This window comes from Chlamydotis macqueenii, chromosome 1, assembly GCF_036417535.1.
Source record: "Chlamydotis macqueenii isolate bChlMac1 chromosome 1, bChlMac1.mat, whole genome shotgun sequence".
NCBI lineage: Eukaryota > Metazoa > Chordata > Aves > Otidiformes > Otididae > Chlamydotis > Chlamydotis macqueenii.
The window spans coordinates 146,039,583-146,054,681 of NC_141556.1; the positions used below are offsets into that span (position 1 = coordinate 146,039,583).

The 15,099-nt window shown below is 43.1% G+C and overlaps 2 protein-coding genes across 4 annotated transcripts in view; one reads left to right on the top strand and one right to left on the bottom strand.

Moving 5' to 3' along the window:
- Window positions 1–2,534: 2,534 nt before the first annotated feature.
- Window positions 2,535–13,266, bottom strand: TXNDC9 (thioredoxin domain containing 9). Of its 3 annotated transcripts, none has more exons than XM_086769423.1 (5): window positions 13,126–13,266; window positions 10,985–11,201; window positions 8,498–8,616; window positions 6,359–6,613; window positions 2,535–4,081 (listed from the first exon to the last, which is right to left on the bottom strand). In XM_086769423.1, exons 2-5 carry the CDS (start codon window positions 11,171–11,173, stop codon window positions 3,964–3,966), a joined length of 681 nt encoding a protein of 226 aa, XP_086625549.1. In that variant the 5' UTR covers window positions 11,174–11,201; window positions 13,126–13,266; the 3' UTR covers window positions 2,535–3,963. The 3 variants fall into 3 exon arrangements, with proteins under 3 accessions (XP_086625549.1, XP_086625540.1, XP_086625544.1); XM_086769414.1 differs by having other exon boundaries at window positions 13,050–13,193; XM_086769418.1 differs by lacking the exon at window positions 13,126–13,266 and adding an exon at window positions 12,936–13,021.
- Window positions 13,267–14,969: 1,703 nt separating this feature from the next.
- EIF5B (eukaryotic translation initiation factor 5B) overlaps window positions 14,970–15,099 on the top strand; it is a 36,825-nt gene continuing 36,695 nt past the window's right edge. Inside the window, exon 1 of the mRNA XM_086769407.1 lies at window positions 14,970–15,098. Coding sequence (XP_086625533.1) covers window positions 15,064–15,098 — 35 coding nt within the window. The 5' untranslated portion in view covers window positions 14,970–15,063. The remainder of the gene's footprint in view (window position 15,099) is intronic.

A 15,099-nucleotide genomic window follows, 5' to 3' on the forward strand; every position in this document is an offset into this window, starting at 1 on the left:
TTAATCCACCAAATTTGAATAAGATTTTTTTTTTTTGGTGATGCTCTGGTCTCTTATGTACTACTGCTAGCTTAAATTGATGAAGGAGGTATGGACACATGCTCCCTTTTGCAATGTACGATACAGAACGGTGCTCTCCAGGGGGATAGGTAACAAGGGGCATCTGCCAGACTGAAATGTCTTGGATCACCCCAATCACATCTGACAGGCTTAAAACTGAAAGTTCCAAAGCATGATCCACGAACAAAAGAGCAGAGTAGCAATTTGAGCAATTACTTCAGAGCAGCAATTTGCTCAAATGTGGTGGAACCTACCTATCTATTTATCCTTTAAATGGGGCTCAGAGGCAACATCCCCCTCAGAACAGTTCTAAAATATTCTACTCTAACATCAAGTACCCTTTACTTCCGATTCCTAGAGAGGCTTTCCTTAAATTCTGGAACCCTCAATCTCAAACCATCACATACAGCTATTCTAAGAGAGACAGATCAACCCGCTACTGACAGAATTTCCCTTTGAAAAAGTGTAACACACAGCTATTGAGTATGCAATGAGTACAAAAGTCATATTATTTCCGCATCAGCTTGTGGGAGATATACACATATACAGAGATATACATACATGCAAAATGACAGTATCCCTCACACTGGCTTGAGAATACTGGCTTTAGTCTTTCATGCAAGACAAAGGGCTCATTTTATAAACCGTAGTGTTCAAAGTCCAAATAGTCTACAGAAATTTCTGTAGAAAAGTATTCCTTTTAGAATTTCTAGTAAAGAAACAGCACAAGGTGGATTACTTGGAACAGAGGACTGGAAGGTATCAATTAATCTTGCAAGTTGGCCTCCCTCAAGGAGCCCTATTACACTTGCAGGCAATCCAACCTACTAACGGGGTCCAAGAGCAGCTGCTCAGTTGCTGCCTGCTCCAAAGTTTGTTTCTCATCTCATCTCTTTCAGGGACCAGACTTCTTCACGCTTCTCAAATCCCAAAACTCAACTCAGCGTTTAACTTCTAGATAGATTTCTTGATCAGACCATCACGAGCATAACATGGGATCAGTGATCAAAGAGTGTCCAGTCAAGTTCAAATAATCTAGCATGAAGAGCTGAACACCACAGATCTTGTTTGGCTGTTATTGTCTCCGTGCATTTCTTTAATGATTACTTCACGCAAGCACCAAGCACAGACTTAAGCACTAATCATTACTTAAGTTACATGCTGTGTTAATGCGTAAGCCCCGTAACTTCAAAAGCTATATGTCAAGGTTTCTCATCTCTTTATTGTATTCATGGCTAACATATGCCAGATCAGGTACCATTTTGTGATTAGTCTTGGCTCAGGAACCTTATTTAGTCATGTCCTTACATATAGAATTCATCTGCTGTAAGCAATTAGTCACATGCAACTTGCATCCTTTCTAGATATTGCATATCATCATCATCATCATCTTCTCATCTACCAGCTAAGTTGCCACACGATGGCTGCTGACAAAGTTAAGCTTTGTGCTTTTCAAGCCTGTACAGCTGACATTTCTTTGAGCTGGTGTTTTCTTTATTGTTTACTCCTCTAGTTTGCTGACCCAGGTCTTATTATCACAGCAACCTCATGATTTAGTCTGAACTGCAAAATTAATGAGCTCTACCATAGAAGAATAATTTGTTCTTTACTACTCAAACGATAAGAATTTTCCAGTTCTTAAAGAATTTTTAAGTTTTAGTAAAAATTTTTGGATTTGGATTGTCCATCTCAAAGTCATATCTAGATCAAGAATGGAGATCTTACCAAGAGGACTGTTCAATTACAATTTTAATCTTCATTCAAGACAGAAAATGCAAAAAGCAGACATTAAAGACTTGAAGCAGACAAACCTATGAAGTTTAAATTTATTTTGAAGTGAAGACCTATTAGTACAGTCTCAACTTCCCCTTTTACTGAAATCACACATTCCTGCAAACTCCTTGTATCAGCACTGGAGTGCATGTGGCCGTATTACAAGCCAGATGAAGGAAAAGGTCTAACTACAGATTAACCTAGAAAAAAAAAAAAATCATCAACTACTTAAAGTGACACAAAACCACAGCCTCTGACTAGGATTTGCATTGAGTTTCTAATGGGGCTACTCACACATGGAACTGAATAACCTCTAACAACACACCGTGCTGGAATCCTGACAAGCCCATATGTGTTTCCACATAGCATGCAACTACGTTAGACATGATTTTATATTTCCACAGCCTACTCAATATAATTAGGACTTAGAGGTGAGTCCTGCTAAGGTATTCTCAAAAATGCTGTTTGTGGATAAAAAAGGAGATCAACTTGAAGCAAGTCTATGCTTCTAGTAGCTTAACGGGCAGCTGTGTACATCTTAAACTGACTGCCTTCTCAAAGTGATGTCATATGCTACACAGAACTAAGTAGTTTGCTAGAAATCTAGAAAGATCATGTGCAACTTTCTGATTAAGACTTTATTAAAAAAAATTACCCACAGTACCTAGATGACCTTATTTGAAAGGATGCAAAAGTCAGCATTAGAATTAAAATAATTTTATTTTAATGTACATGAACAGAAACAAAATATAATTTTTATACTTACAGAGATATTGCTGGGCTGGCCCAATCACAACTGTTCTCCACTACAAGGCAGCAAGACTGACTAGACCACTTCACTGCTTTTTGGGCCAACTAGATTGAAAGTACCACCTCAAAAGGGTCCTTCAGCACACAGCAAACTTTTTTTTTTTTTAAAAAAAAAAAACAAACCACAAAAGGAAAAAACTCATCCACTTTTCACCTAGTTAGAAATATGACATTGTGTTCCAAGGAAGATCTCCCTTGAAAATTCTGTCCATTACTGAAGAACAGTACACAGTATGCGGCGCTATATCTAAACTTAACGGATCAAGGTTCCTCCCAAATACTTTTCTCTATTCTACTCTTGTACAAAGCATCTGCTATAAAATCCACACATTCAAAACCACAGAATTACACCAACCTGTGAACAAGGCTGTTTTCAATATGCTTGTTGCTATGTGCTATTACCTGCTGTATCGGCTTTAACATGCAGCATACAGACTGTAAAACGGCATTTCTCTTGACCATCTACCTCAGAATTCACAGAAGTTAGACTGTTTATACAACTTATAGTGCAATGTAGTTAAGTTATTCAACAGTATGATATGGCACCATAAGATAAGCAATCATTTGATAAAATGCACAATCCCTTTACTAATAATTTTGTGGTGCTTTACTGATAATATAAGTAATAGTAAGTTTAAAAAGACAACTGCAAGAGGACTTGATAGGGAAAAGTCTTTGTAAAAAGTGTCTATCATTTCCTTTAATAAAGAAAATTATACGAAACCTGGAACTGTCAGATTCAAGGAAAACAACAGGAAGTAGTTCTTCACACACCACAGGTAAAGTGTGGAATCCTTGCCATAGGATGTGGATGCTAGGATACTATGAGGATTTAAAGAGATTTTTCTTCCAGGATTTTAACCAGCAAATGCTCTCAGATACAGAGTTCCCCAAGCCACAGATGGCTTAAAGTATATTCTGGGGAAGCATTGCTATCTGCTCACCCTGTTTTTACTCGTTCCTGTGCATCTGCTTTTGGCCACTAACACTGGATGCTGGGCCAGAGGGACCTTTGGTCTGACTTGGTACAGTTGCTTCTAACAGTTACTTCAAAACACTTCATAAACTTATACTTAAGACAAAGTTCATCATTTGCCATGTTACTTAGAAGGACTCTGATTTTTTAATTACAAATGACTTCCTAAAGAGGAAAAAAAAAATATTTAAGCTTTTTTCTGCTATGACTCAGTTGTATAAAACTGTATAGAAAAATGAGCATTATGTGCAGATGTAATGAAAAGCAGTAAGCTTTATAAAAAACATTCTTAGAAATGTACCAAGCATAAACAAAAGATGATTTACAAATATTTAGCTGTTCTTCTAGTCATCATCAGAATCTGAATCATATTTCTTTCCTCTAATGGTCTTCTTATCCAACTTCGTAAAGCTTGTTCCAAATTTCTTTTGACTTTGAAAAGGTGGATCCATCAAGTTTCCACTAGAGGAACAGAGTAAGACATGTTGATTAAAGCTGTATTCATGCAGACAGTAAGTAGCATCTCTTAATTACCTATTTCCCCACGAAAACATTGTAAGAAAACACCACCCCTACTGCCTAACGGCACCCTAGGTAGCACCGTGGTGTTGCTAGCATAGCACATACTGGACAAAATGGCCCCAATAACTGTAGTTAAGACAGGAATGTGAGTGTAAACAGCACCTGTGAGCGGAGCTCTAGAGAAAACTGACTGGAAAGGCTTTTGCTGCAAACTGATCATGCTAAAGACAATAATCTGTCAGATTAAACAGTAACCAGGGAATTGCAGAGATACTTTTCAAAAGAAACGAGGAGCTAGAAGTACAAAAGTAGCTAATGTTGTAATAGGGACTTTGGAGTAGAAACAGAGAGGTCAAAACTGGGTTTTGTACCACCAGAAGTCACTTTGTACAATCTCTGCCTTGGCCAGACAGAGCAGCTTCCCCATCAGACACTGCGCTCCAGTTAGGGGAGTACGGAGGGACTCAGGCCTCAGTGTGCATGTATGACCCTGGAGGGGCTTTCTAACCAGCATGTGGGTCCATGGGTTGCTGGGAACAGCAGGTGGGCAGATAAGGCTGGAGCACATGCATACCCTACAATAGGGGTGCACAGTGAGGGGAATCCCCCTCCCCTTCCTTGCTCAGAAAAGAGCGTGCATGCTTTCACTCACGTGACCTGTGAGGGGTTTGCACCTAAGTGTCAGTGAGCGAGCAAGCAATTAGAACCTTCTAGAGGTAGCTACAAGAAGGATGTTTAGATCTGTAGACACAAACATTTTGTAAGTAACATTTTGCTGATACTGATCCTAAATATACTTTTCACCGATTGCTAGTTAATTATATGTCAGTAATAAGTCAACACACCACTTGAATCCTGATTTTGGTTAAACAACGTGTTCCGAACAGTTTTTCCCCCTAAATACTTCTTTTACCATCTGCTATCCCACAAGTGGAAGGGAAAGAACTGCTTCTAGGTTTTGAGTAGGACTATCTCCTTTTCAGGAACTCCAGAGAGCAGGACATTGCATTCAGAGCAGTGTGGAAACGCAACACTGGTACATAAATGGATGTCTCCCGGAATGGATCTCCTGGGTTGTGCAGATACCGTGGCTCACTTTGCAAAACCAGGGTACCAAACTCAGGAACCAGGAAAGTGAACAAAGAACAAAACAACTCCCTCACTCCATGAGGAGCTAAGAGCAGAATACACAATACTAGTAGGGTGAAATAGGAAGTAAAATTACACCATAGGCAAATGCACTAACATCTAGGAAGCTGCCTTTCACTCCTCTGTGTATTTGCTTGTTACTGAACTGGGAAGCAGGTATTACCACTTGTCTTAAACTACAAATTTCCATTTCAGTCATTTTATCTGAATTTCAACAGCTACTAAGCTAAACTGAACAGTAGTTTCTTTGCTTTTAAGATACAACAATACTTCTTGACAAAATTTGGAAATTAGACATTGAAATAAATTCAGATAATGAAGTTTAAAAAAAAAAAAAAAAAAAAAGAAAAAGCCAGAGACATCCAAAACAAAACTGTAAAATTAACCTAAAAAGATAAAGATGATGTTTTAGCCATACTGCAAAGCAAAGAAGAAAGTTCTGGTAAGTGATTCTCTTGTCAAGTTAGGCTGTTACATTGACAGTGATCTCCTATTGCCTTCTATTCTGTAGTCTTAAGTGTGGGATTTAGGATTATATTGTACTGCTACAGAAATAATTTATTTGCACTTCTGCAACTTATTTTCACTTTCTGTAGTGTTCATTGGAACAAAACCATATTCATGTATGTAATATGGACTAAGATGCAGTTTAAGGATGACTTGCTGAGTTTTCTTTGAAGCACATTACAAATGCTTAAATTTTATTGCATTGCAACTGTGACATCTAAGCATCTATAGCTAATTTAGAAAGGATTAATTTAGATGTATGACTCAGAGGCCACATCAAAGCAACGTAGCTACTCTACACACCTCACGGCAAAAAACTCTGTTTATTTCTATTACTGTACAAGAACAACGTAACGCTCATTACAATGTCTCCACACTTTGCCAGAGATACTATCTTCTTTCCCTTGCCAAAGTACTCAGATTAAATAACTGGATTAAATTCTTGTGTGTCTTAAGCATACAACATATCAAAGTTACAAACTTTTACAGATTCTCCTGTCTGCAACCGTGTTCTCCTTGTACTGTATCTGAAAATAAAACAATGACAAACCCATTACTTACCTGTAATTAATTACACCTGCACAGCCTAATCTCCATTCTAGGGTCTCTGTAGTGAAGTCATCAGTGTTACCGAGATCAGTAAAGCCCACAACATAGTCTTGAGTTTTTCCATCTTTTACTAGTGCTAGAGTGGGAATTACTTTGATGCGCAGTCTCTCACACAAGAAAGGAGATTTTTCAGCATTTAATTTCAAGAATTTTGTCTCAATATGCTTCTTTGCCAATACAGTCAAGTGTTTGTCCACTATTTGGCACCTGTGAAAAAAAACCCAAAATAGATAAAGTGTTAGAATCAATACGCCAAATAACATGTATTTTAGAGAAAGTTTAAAAGGAACATTAATTCTTCAGATACGACCTTTATAATTAAGAATTTATTTTCAAAAGAAACTGATCTTTCTTCCTAATTACTCCCACATACACCTGAAAGCCTCCTTCATTTCTTGAGGCCTTCACTGATCCATGAAATCTCCCTCTGACTTCTATTCTTCCTGCTTTAGCTTCACTGCTTGTCAGCTGGAAAAAATTTTAAATGAACTTTGCATCTTCAGAAGAGTTCAACACATTACAGCATTTTGGTGGTTTTTGTTTGTTTGGGTTTTGTTGGGTTGTTTGTTTTTTTTTTTTTTTTTTTTTAAGTCACTACCTCCACAACTGAGATGCAGTAACTCAATGTATAGAAAACAACAACAACAAAATTATTTGCACAGACTGCTTCAGTAGTGCTACAGGCAAAAATATTTCACTCTTCTGGTGCAATGGAATAGAAGTGAACATACAATTATTGTTTCTCAGTTCAGGGACAGTAACATGAACTGCTCAAAATGCTCAGATGTCAGAGATTTCTGGAGTTGTTACCTGCAATCTGAACTTTCTGGATTGTGTTCTTTTAAGCGGTTTGGCTTAGCTGCATGAACTCTCTGATGTGACTATCCTTTAACTCAAGAGGAGAACCAAGTAGATCAAAAAGCTGGAGTAGGCAAGGATGAAAGCAACTTGATATTGTGGATGGTAAGCGTGACACACTAGCTTCAAGCTGGTTGTCAGCACAACACATTTTACAAAGAAATTTCTCTGAAGTTCTTTTTCCTGAGTTTACAGACTTTGTTGGTTCAAGAAACAAGAACCAAACAATCCAAACCTATTCTAAGCTACTTTATTTGCAGAGATAGCCTTTCAACTTCTTTGAGTAAAAGCTACCCAAATACAACCGCTTCAGGGATTTCTGAAATTTAAACATTTAATTTGGAAAATGTAGGATGCAGATACCTCACTGCATAATCCAGCTCTGACCTCTTTCAATTTGTTACACTGAGGCTCTTTCAGTTTGTATTTCATAAGCTAGAGAGAATATAACACCTTGGAGGGGAAAAAAACCCAAACAAAACAAAACCACAATCAACCAAAACCAGAACAACTGGCTCCTCCTTCAACAAACTACTCTAGTTTGCAACTGCATTTTAATAGAAGACATTGAGACAGACCCACTGAGGAATAGCCTACAACCCAGAACTTCTGAAATTCTTCCAAGGAAGTGGGAGATCTTATTTTAGGTTCTATTCTGAGTCAGGACATATTCTCAGATCTAGGTCTTTCACACCCTAAAAAAGTGACATAATCGCATAGGCACAAAGGAAAAGCAAATGCAATTGGTATCCACAGATCCTTTCAAAGTAAAAAGTTAAATTCTGAAGATGCCTAGACAAGTTTTTGTTTGTATTTTTGTTTTCATTTGCAGAACTGCTCAGAATATCTCTGTCTGGAAGAACCAAAGAGATCTTTCTGAAATGCTGCTCCTGTATGGTCACATTTTCAGAGCTGACACCCTCAAACTAAATCAATAACGAAACACAGCACTCTCGCAAATACTGTCAAAGAAGTTACACATTTATATTCTAATCAACTAAGCAACAGACTATTAATCGTTGCCAAATCACGTCCAGATTAACTGGAATAGAAAAAAAAATACATTTAAAAATAAAGTGTCTTGAGAACGGAGCAAGATGTGGAAAATGAAGGAATTTGCATACTTTTAAAAATGCCTATTTATTTGTGCGATTTAAAAGAACAAAATAACATGTCTGGTTTTGTAGACATCTATAAACAAAAGGTTTCTTGGGCATAGCTTATTTACTGTACCTGAATGTTGTATCTCTATAGAAATGGCAAACCACGTTTTTACTTTCTTTAACTTCTTGGAAAAAGTCTCTCTCACTTGGGATTTCTCTGTATTCTCCATGTCCTTTTGAAAGCCACTCCTTTTGGAAAACACAAAAGGAAATAATTAGTATGGAGTTTGTTAGTTCTGCACCTGTCACGCAAGCTCTACAGTTTTTAAGAAAAGTAAAGGAGGGGGCCTGCAGCAGAAACACATTTCATACAGTAATAGAAGGAGAAACAAATTACTGCCTCCTCCTCAGTTCTGTTTTGAAAAACGCAAATGCCACTACGCTAGACAACACTTTTGGGTCACCTCGTTCTCAATAGCAGATAGGTGGTTGAGCAGTAAGGCTTCTATACTTATTTGGAAACACAAATCTTGTACAGAGCTGCATAGATTTCTACAGTGCAGCCTCTCAGTAAGACTAGACTAGTTCAAAGATACAGAAAATTATCAGCATTTTAAAACTGCTAAACGACAGCCTGGGCTACTCTCTAAAATGTTTTTGTATGTTCAAAGAACTCTTGTCTAAAACTGATTCAAGTCATTACATGTATAAAAATAGATTTCTTCTAATTTTTCCCTCCATGAAAAAATCAGAGAAAATAAAGTCTATTAACTCAGCTGCAACGATTACGTTTATCTATTTATAGATTTATATAATAAAAGTCATACCATATCATACAATTTGTATAATAACTACCAAAAAAAATAACAGACAATAAAATGCCATACCATAGAACACAAAACATACAATGCAGCAATATACCAGGTATATATTTATCTATACATATGGAAGGCATCTTAATATGAGCCAAGCTTCCATAAAACCATTCAGAAAACACATGCATACCATTAGTCACAAAACGTATGGAGAGATAGCATTTTGCAAGGTAAAATTTAGAGGCAACTTAAAAAACTGCCTGATTAAGTGTGCAAATACAGTTTAGAAAAAGCTAATCTAGATTTTCAACAAATGCACTTAAGAAAAAAATCCAGTTTCTACAACAGTGGCAGCTTACTGTAGTATATTAAAACAAGTACTTAGCTAAATGATTAGAAGTAGTGCAGGATGGGAGAACTTGACCAAAAATTTTAGTTTCCGGGGTGGGGGGGGGGGAGATAAATCACTGTTCTTGATCTTCCAGTTTTGACTTAGCAGAGTGGAAGGAAAAACAAAAAATATCCTGTAAGCTAAATCAGGATAGAACAAAAAATTTCCTGAACATGGTACACATTAAAAATGCATAGAAGTATGAGCACGTGAAGAAGCCATCATGATGCAAATCATGAACTGACTTATTCCTCAACAGTGGGTATGCATTAATTCCCCTCTGCACAATCCTATTCCAGAACAGTGTGGCAGCTCACTCCTTTTACTGAGTAGTATCCTACTTTAAATTTGCATTTGAAAATGCATAAAAACAGTGACGCAAGATCAACTAACATGAACAAGTTTTTGCATGAGAACTACCACATGTTCACATCCAAGAACATCCAAGTGTTATGACTTCTGAAAAAGGAAAACACTAGAATCAAATATAAACTGAACTTCAGAAGACAAGCAAACAGTGCGCCACTTTCTACTTTTGTGTTTAGAGAACCAAATGCGCTAACACTGCCCGTCCTCCAGCATCCCAACAATGCCATAACATTTTACTCCATTCCTGTTTCAAAGCATATAATTAGCTTTTATGGGCTCCACCACAACCAGAGCATCTCCTTTCAACCCAGTCACCTCCCCTACAACCCAGTTTATTTCTTTGTTTACATTGGCATAGATGGAGTAAGCTAAGAAATCTACGGCTTCCCTATTTACAATTCAGGTCTCACACGGTATACTACCAAAATTTTGGTGACAACTATGTTCAAAGAGACTTTTTGGAGAGCATAAAGACCACAGGTTAGCATGAGGTAACAGGGACCAAAGCAGAATTTCTTTAACTGCAAGAAGAAATGAGCAGTCATACAAAGACAACATTTAATTGGGTCAGGACCGGGACAAATAATTCCAGCCTAGGAACAATGAAAGACCCTGTATCATTCTTCTACAAAACTCCTTAAGAGAAGGGCATGCATCACGTACATGCCATAACTAACAATATCCAAAATTCAGAAGCTTAAGAAGCCCAAAGGCTTATAATTAGGTTGCCTACAAAGCTTATGCTTCCAGATCACAACGTTCAGTGACTACAGACACACTCAAGTCTTTGTACTACAACCCTTATTGTAAACAATTACAGAGGTTCTCTCCTGTTAAAAAACACAAAGTGTACACACATGGACAGACACTTGCTTTTCTGGAAAATTTAAAATTAATAAGTACAGAAAGGTGAGGGAGAAGAAGAAAAAAATAACAAAACACAAACAACCCCAAAACACTTAGTTCACATATACAATTTCCTTAGGATTTCCAAGAAGTCTGTTACATTGTACACATCAAGAGATATTACTACAGGAATTACTTGTTTCTGCTGCTGGGCCTTTTTTAGTGCCTCAAGCCTCCTTTGTTTAAGGCATTCCAATTCATCTTCATCCATTTGGTCCAGCTTCTGCATTTCAGCATCCAAACGTTCTTCCACAACCTTGGTAGTCTGAAGTATTTCATTCTCCAGAACTTTCTGAAGTATTTCAACAGAGGTATCAGCAGCCATCTTTAACTAGAAAGTGATCTCTTCAGACCTGTGGAAATAGTGATACATGGAATTAACATTTATACAAACAATTAAAAGCCTGATCTCTCTTACTTGCAGTTCACACTGTAGAGAAACAAAATGCTATTTGAAGATAAGAGTAGATAGTTCTTTTCTATATTGCACCCCCCTTTGGAGAATATTTTCACAACGAACACAGATGGCAACAAAGATACAATCAAGTCCTGTTCTCTCAATCTCAAAGTCAGCTGTTCAAAGTGCACAGGAATTTGAAATTACTTGTCAATATAAAGAAGTAAAATTAATGAGTTTCAAAGCAACACTCATCCTGGGATAGATCCATGTACCTTTAACAAATACTCCAAAACTAGAAGATGCAACTGGAAAGTTACAAGCTGCTGGGAGGAGGTGTAAGATGCCTCAGAATAAGTCTAAGCAATGGTCAGTACGTAAGTTGCTACCAGTAGTTTAAATGCAATTACTTCAAGTAGCTGATGCATATTACCATATTTATATCTGAATTAACACTCCTCTCTCCTCAGCTAAAAGAAAGACAAGGTGCTCAACAGCAAATGGTTTAGGCCAGTACACTGCTTCAATTAGTACAAGAAAACTGCTATTGTGAACACCACCCTACAGCAGCCAGCAAAAGGATTAAAAAAACCCCAACAACCACTACCTAATTGTTATGTGAAGAAATACAGCTAAAATAATTTTCTATGAAGTTCTCCCCACCAAAAAACTTAAAAAAGGCACAAAACACTAGACTAGGGTGCACAGAGTTGGGCAACATAATTGATTGTTCTTCACGATAAACTTACACTGCATTATCTCTGTAATGAGTGACAGTTTTGAAACAGGGACAGTGCACAGTCACCCTAAACAGATTTTCGACCTGCAGGCCACAGATGCTATGTGCTGAATTTGAGTTCTAGAATACTCTTGGCTGTATTTAAAAACAGACAAACTATCTACTAGTGTCATTGGCTTTCTAAACACCTTGCACAGAGAGACAAGAAAGCATTTTAAGTACTGATGGGCAAAGCACCAACACCACAGCAACACTCCAACTGTAATGCAACATCAGCAGTACTAAGCCTGCTGCCACACTTCACACGTGTCACAGCCATGCTTGCCCTGAACTGCAGCACCTTGAGTCCTGCTGTCTGAAGCTGTTAACCATAAAGTCTCTCCATTAGTCATTTCTATCCCCCTTTCTTGTATTTCCAGAGGAAATAAGAACCTAGCTAGATGCTCAGAGGCCACTAAGGTCTTCACGAGATGGAGGGAATCCTGCTCAGCTGGAGCAAAGGGAAGTTCACCGTCCAAGCAAACAAGAAGGAAAACGGAAAACCAGCCCCAGCCACTCCCCAGTACAGCCTGAGGTCCCCAGAGGCCTCCCGGCTCCCCCAGCCGCAGAAGCCTGGGTGCCACCCTACTCCTCCTACGCCGCACGAGGCCTGCGCCCAAGGCCCGCTCCCGGGGGACTCAGCACCGCTGACGGGGCGCAGCCCTGCCCGCTCCGCCAGGTGAGCGGCACTGAGGGCCCACTCGACACCGCCCGCCCGCAGCGGGGCCGAGGGGCGCCGCCAGCTGCGGGGCGAAGGGATCCCGGCACACAGGGGGGCACCGCGCAGGCGCCGCACGTCCCCGCGGGGCCGTTACAGACAACGGTCATACAGTCAGTCAGTCAGTCGCTCAGTCACTCGCTCGCTCACCCACCCACCCACCCACCCACCCACCCACCCACCCACCTACCTACCTCCTGAGGGGGTCGCCAGGAAAAGCCTCGTCCTCCACCGACCACGATGCCGATGCCGGCTCCGCCGCCCCCCGCCAAAACCAACCGAAGCCCCCACGTACAACGGCCGCCCACCTCTTCCGCGCCCGCGCGCCGCACCTCCCTGCCCCGCCCGCCGCGCCCCACTGGCCTCTCGCGAGAGCACCGCCACCTGCGCGAGCACGTAGAGCTTCCCAGCCCGTTAATTGGCCGGCGCGGCGGGCGCGTCCCTGCAGCGGCGGGTGGCCAGGGCGCATGCGCAGCGCCAGTGTGGGTGTTGCACCGGCGGGCGTTGCAGCAGCACGCTGACAGTGTGCCTGCCCCGCGAGAGGGGCGGGGCTCAGCCGGGGCCTCTCCCCTTCCGCGCGGCAGCTCCGCCCCGCGAGGACCGCCTCTGCCGGGACGCGTTGCCCGCCCACGTCCCGTCCCCATGGCAACCGCGCTCCTCCCGGCATGCGCGGCGGCTGTCTCCCCCTCCCCTTCCCCGGTGCCGCCGAACGGGACGCGTCTCGGGTGCGGCGCCGCTCTGGGCGGGGCTTGGCGGCGAGGGGGCGTGTCCTACCCCGCCCCTTCCTTCACCGCACCGGGGCGGCTGCGCGGCGGCGGGAGGTTGTAGCAGCTGCTGGCGGGAGATATGGGGGGGTGCCCGCCGCCGCCGCTGCTGCTGCCTTTTTGGGGGATTCCTTGGGGTTGGGCTTGTGAGGCCGAGGCCGGAGTCGGGGCGCGGCGGGGGCGTAACGGGCCGGGAGCCGCGGGGCAGGGCCGGGCCCTTCGAGCGATGCCGTGAGGTAAGGGCGGCGCCGCGGCGGGGGCTGGCGGGGGGGCGGGTACCGGGCTGCGGCGGGCCCGGGCCGGGCCGGAGCGCTTCGGCAGGCTCCTCGAGCAAACGGCTGTGCTGGTGTCCCGGGGCTTGCCGTCTCTTTGCTCTCCTTGCAAGCGCACTAGAAGATCCGCAGATTTAAATAATGGGATATTAAAGTGTATTTAAAAAAAAAAAACCCCAAACCTAAGTGTTCTGCTTTCTTGTTTCCTGGAAATGGGACTCCCCGGTACGGAAGTATGCTGGTGGGGAAGGTGGGACGGGAAGATAAAACTCTGGGCCTTATCTGTAGGCGGCTGGGAGAGGCCGATAAGGAGTTACAGCCATACAAAGGCAGAGGGAGGGACAAAGTGAGGATTTTGGGAAGCGAAGCAAGGTGGAGGTGGTGATCCCGAGGCTGAAAGGTGAAAAGAATCTTGAGGCTGGCTCTGTCCGCAGAGCAAGATGCTGTGACAGGGCGATGGCAACGACAGAAAACGTGCAGCTCTCGAAGCACATTGAACAGCGCGACGTCTGTGATCCCCGTGAGGGAGGAAAAGCTGTGCACACTGAGAAATCTGGCGAGGAGTGAAGGAAATGCCATACTCCTAATGTTGCTGCCCGGCAGCCAAACTCCCTGCGGGGGGAACGTCTGTCCCCAGCGCCGAGTTTCATCACGGCCTCCGTGCTGAGGTGCGAACCCAGTCCTGCCGCCTCTAGGCTCCCGTTTTGGCAGGAGGCCGGTCACCACAGCGGCAGGTGCTGGGCCTTTGTTGCTCACCCTTCACTACCGGGGCAGCGCCGGGGATACTGGATGGGCGGAGCCCGGTGAAGGGCCGGGGGAAGCGCAGCTCGGGTGCACGGGAGGGGGCACAGTTACCGCCTGGTCGCTGCGCTGCCGCCATGAGCCCCAACCTCTTTCCCCTTAGCCTCTTCGTTCCCCTAGCTGTCCCGTTTGCTTCCCGATAAAACCGTCCCAACCCTGTTCCCTTTGTTCTGGCTACTCGGTCGGGATTTTTTTTGGCCCCGGCCCTCCCGGCGGCCTTGGCGCCGGCCCTGCCCTCCCCTCCCGGCCTTGGGCCGAGCAGCGCCGCCTGCTCCCCTCTCCTCCGACCGCTAGGGGGCGCCAACGGGCGGAGGCGCTGCCGGGGCCGGCGCGGCGGCCGCCGCTCGTCGCGGGGCAGGCCGGGACGGCGGGGGTGGGGGCGTGCGCCTGCGCGGCGCGGCGGGGGTGGCGGTACCATATGCGTGGGGCTGCGCGCGGGCGGCCGGGCAGCGCTGAGGCGGGGGACGAGCGCCGGGGCCGCCGCCATGGGCAAGAAGCAGAAGAACAAGAGCGAGGACAGG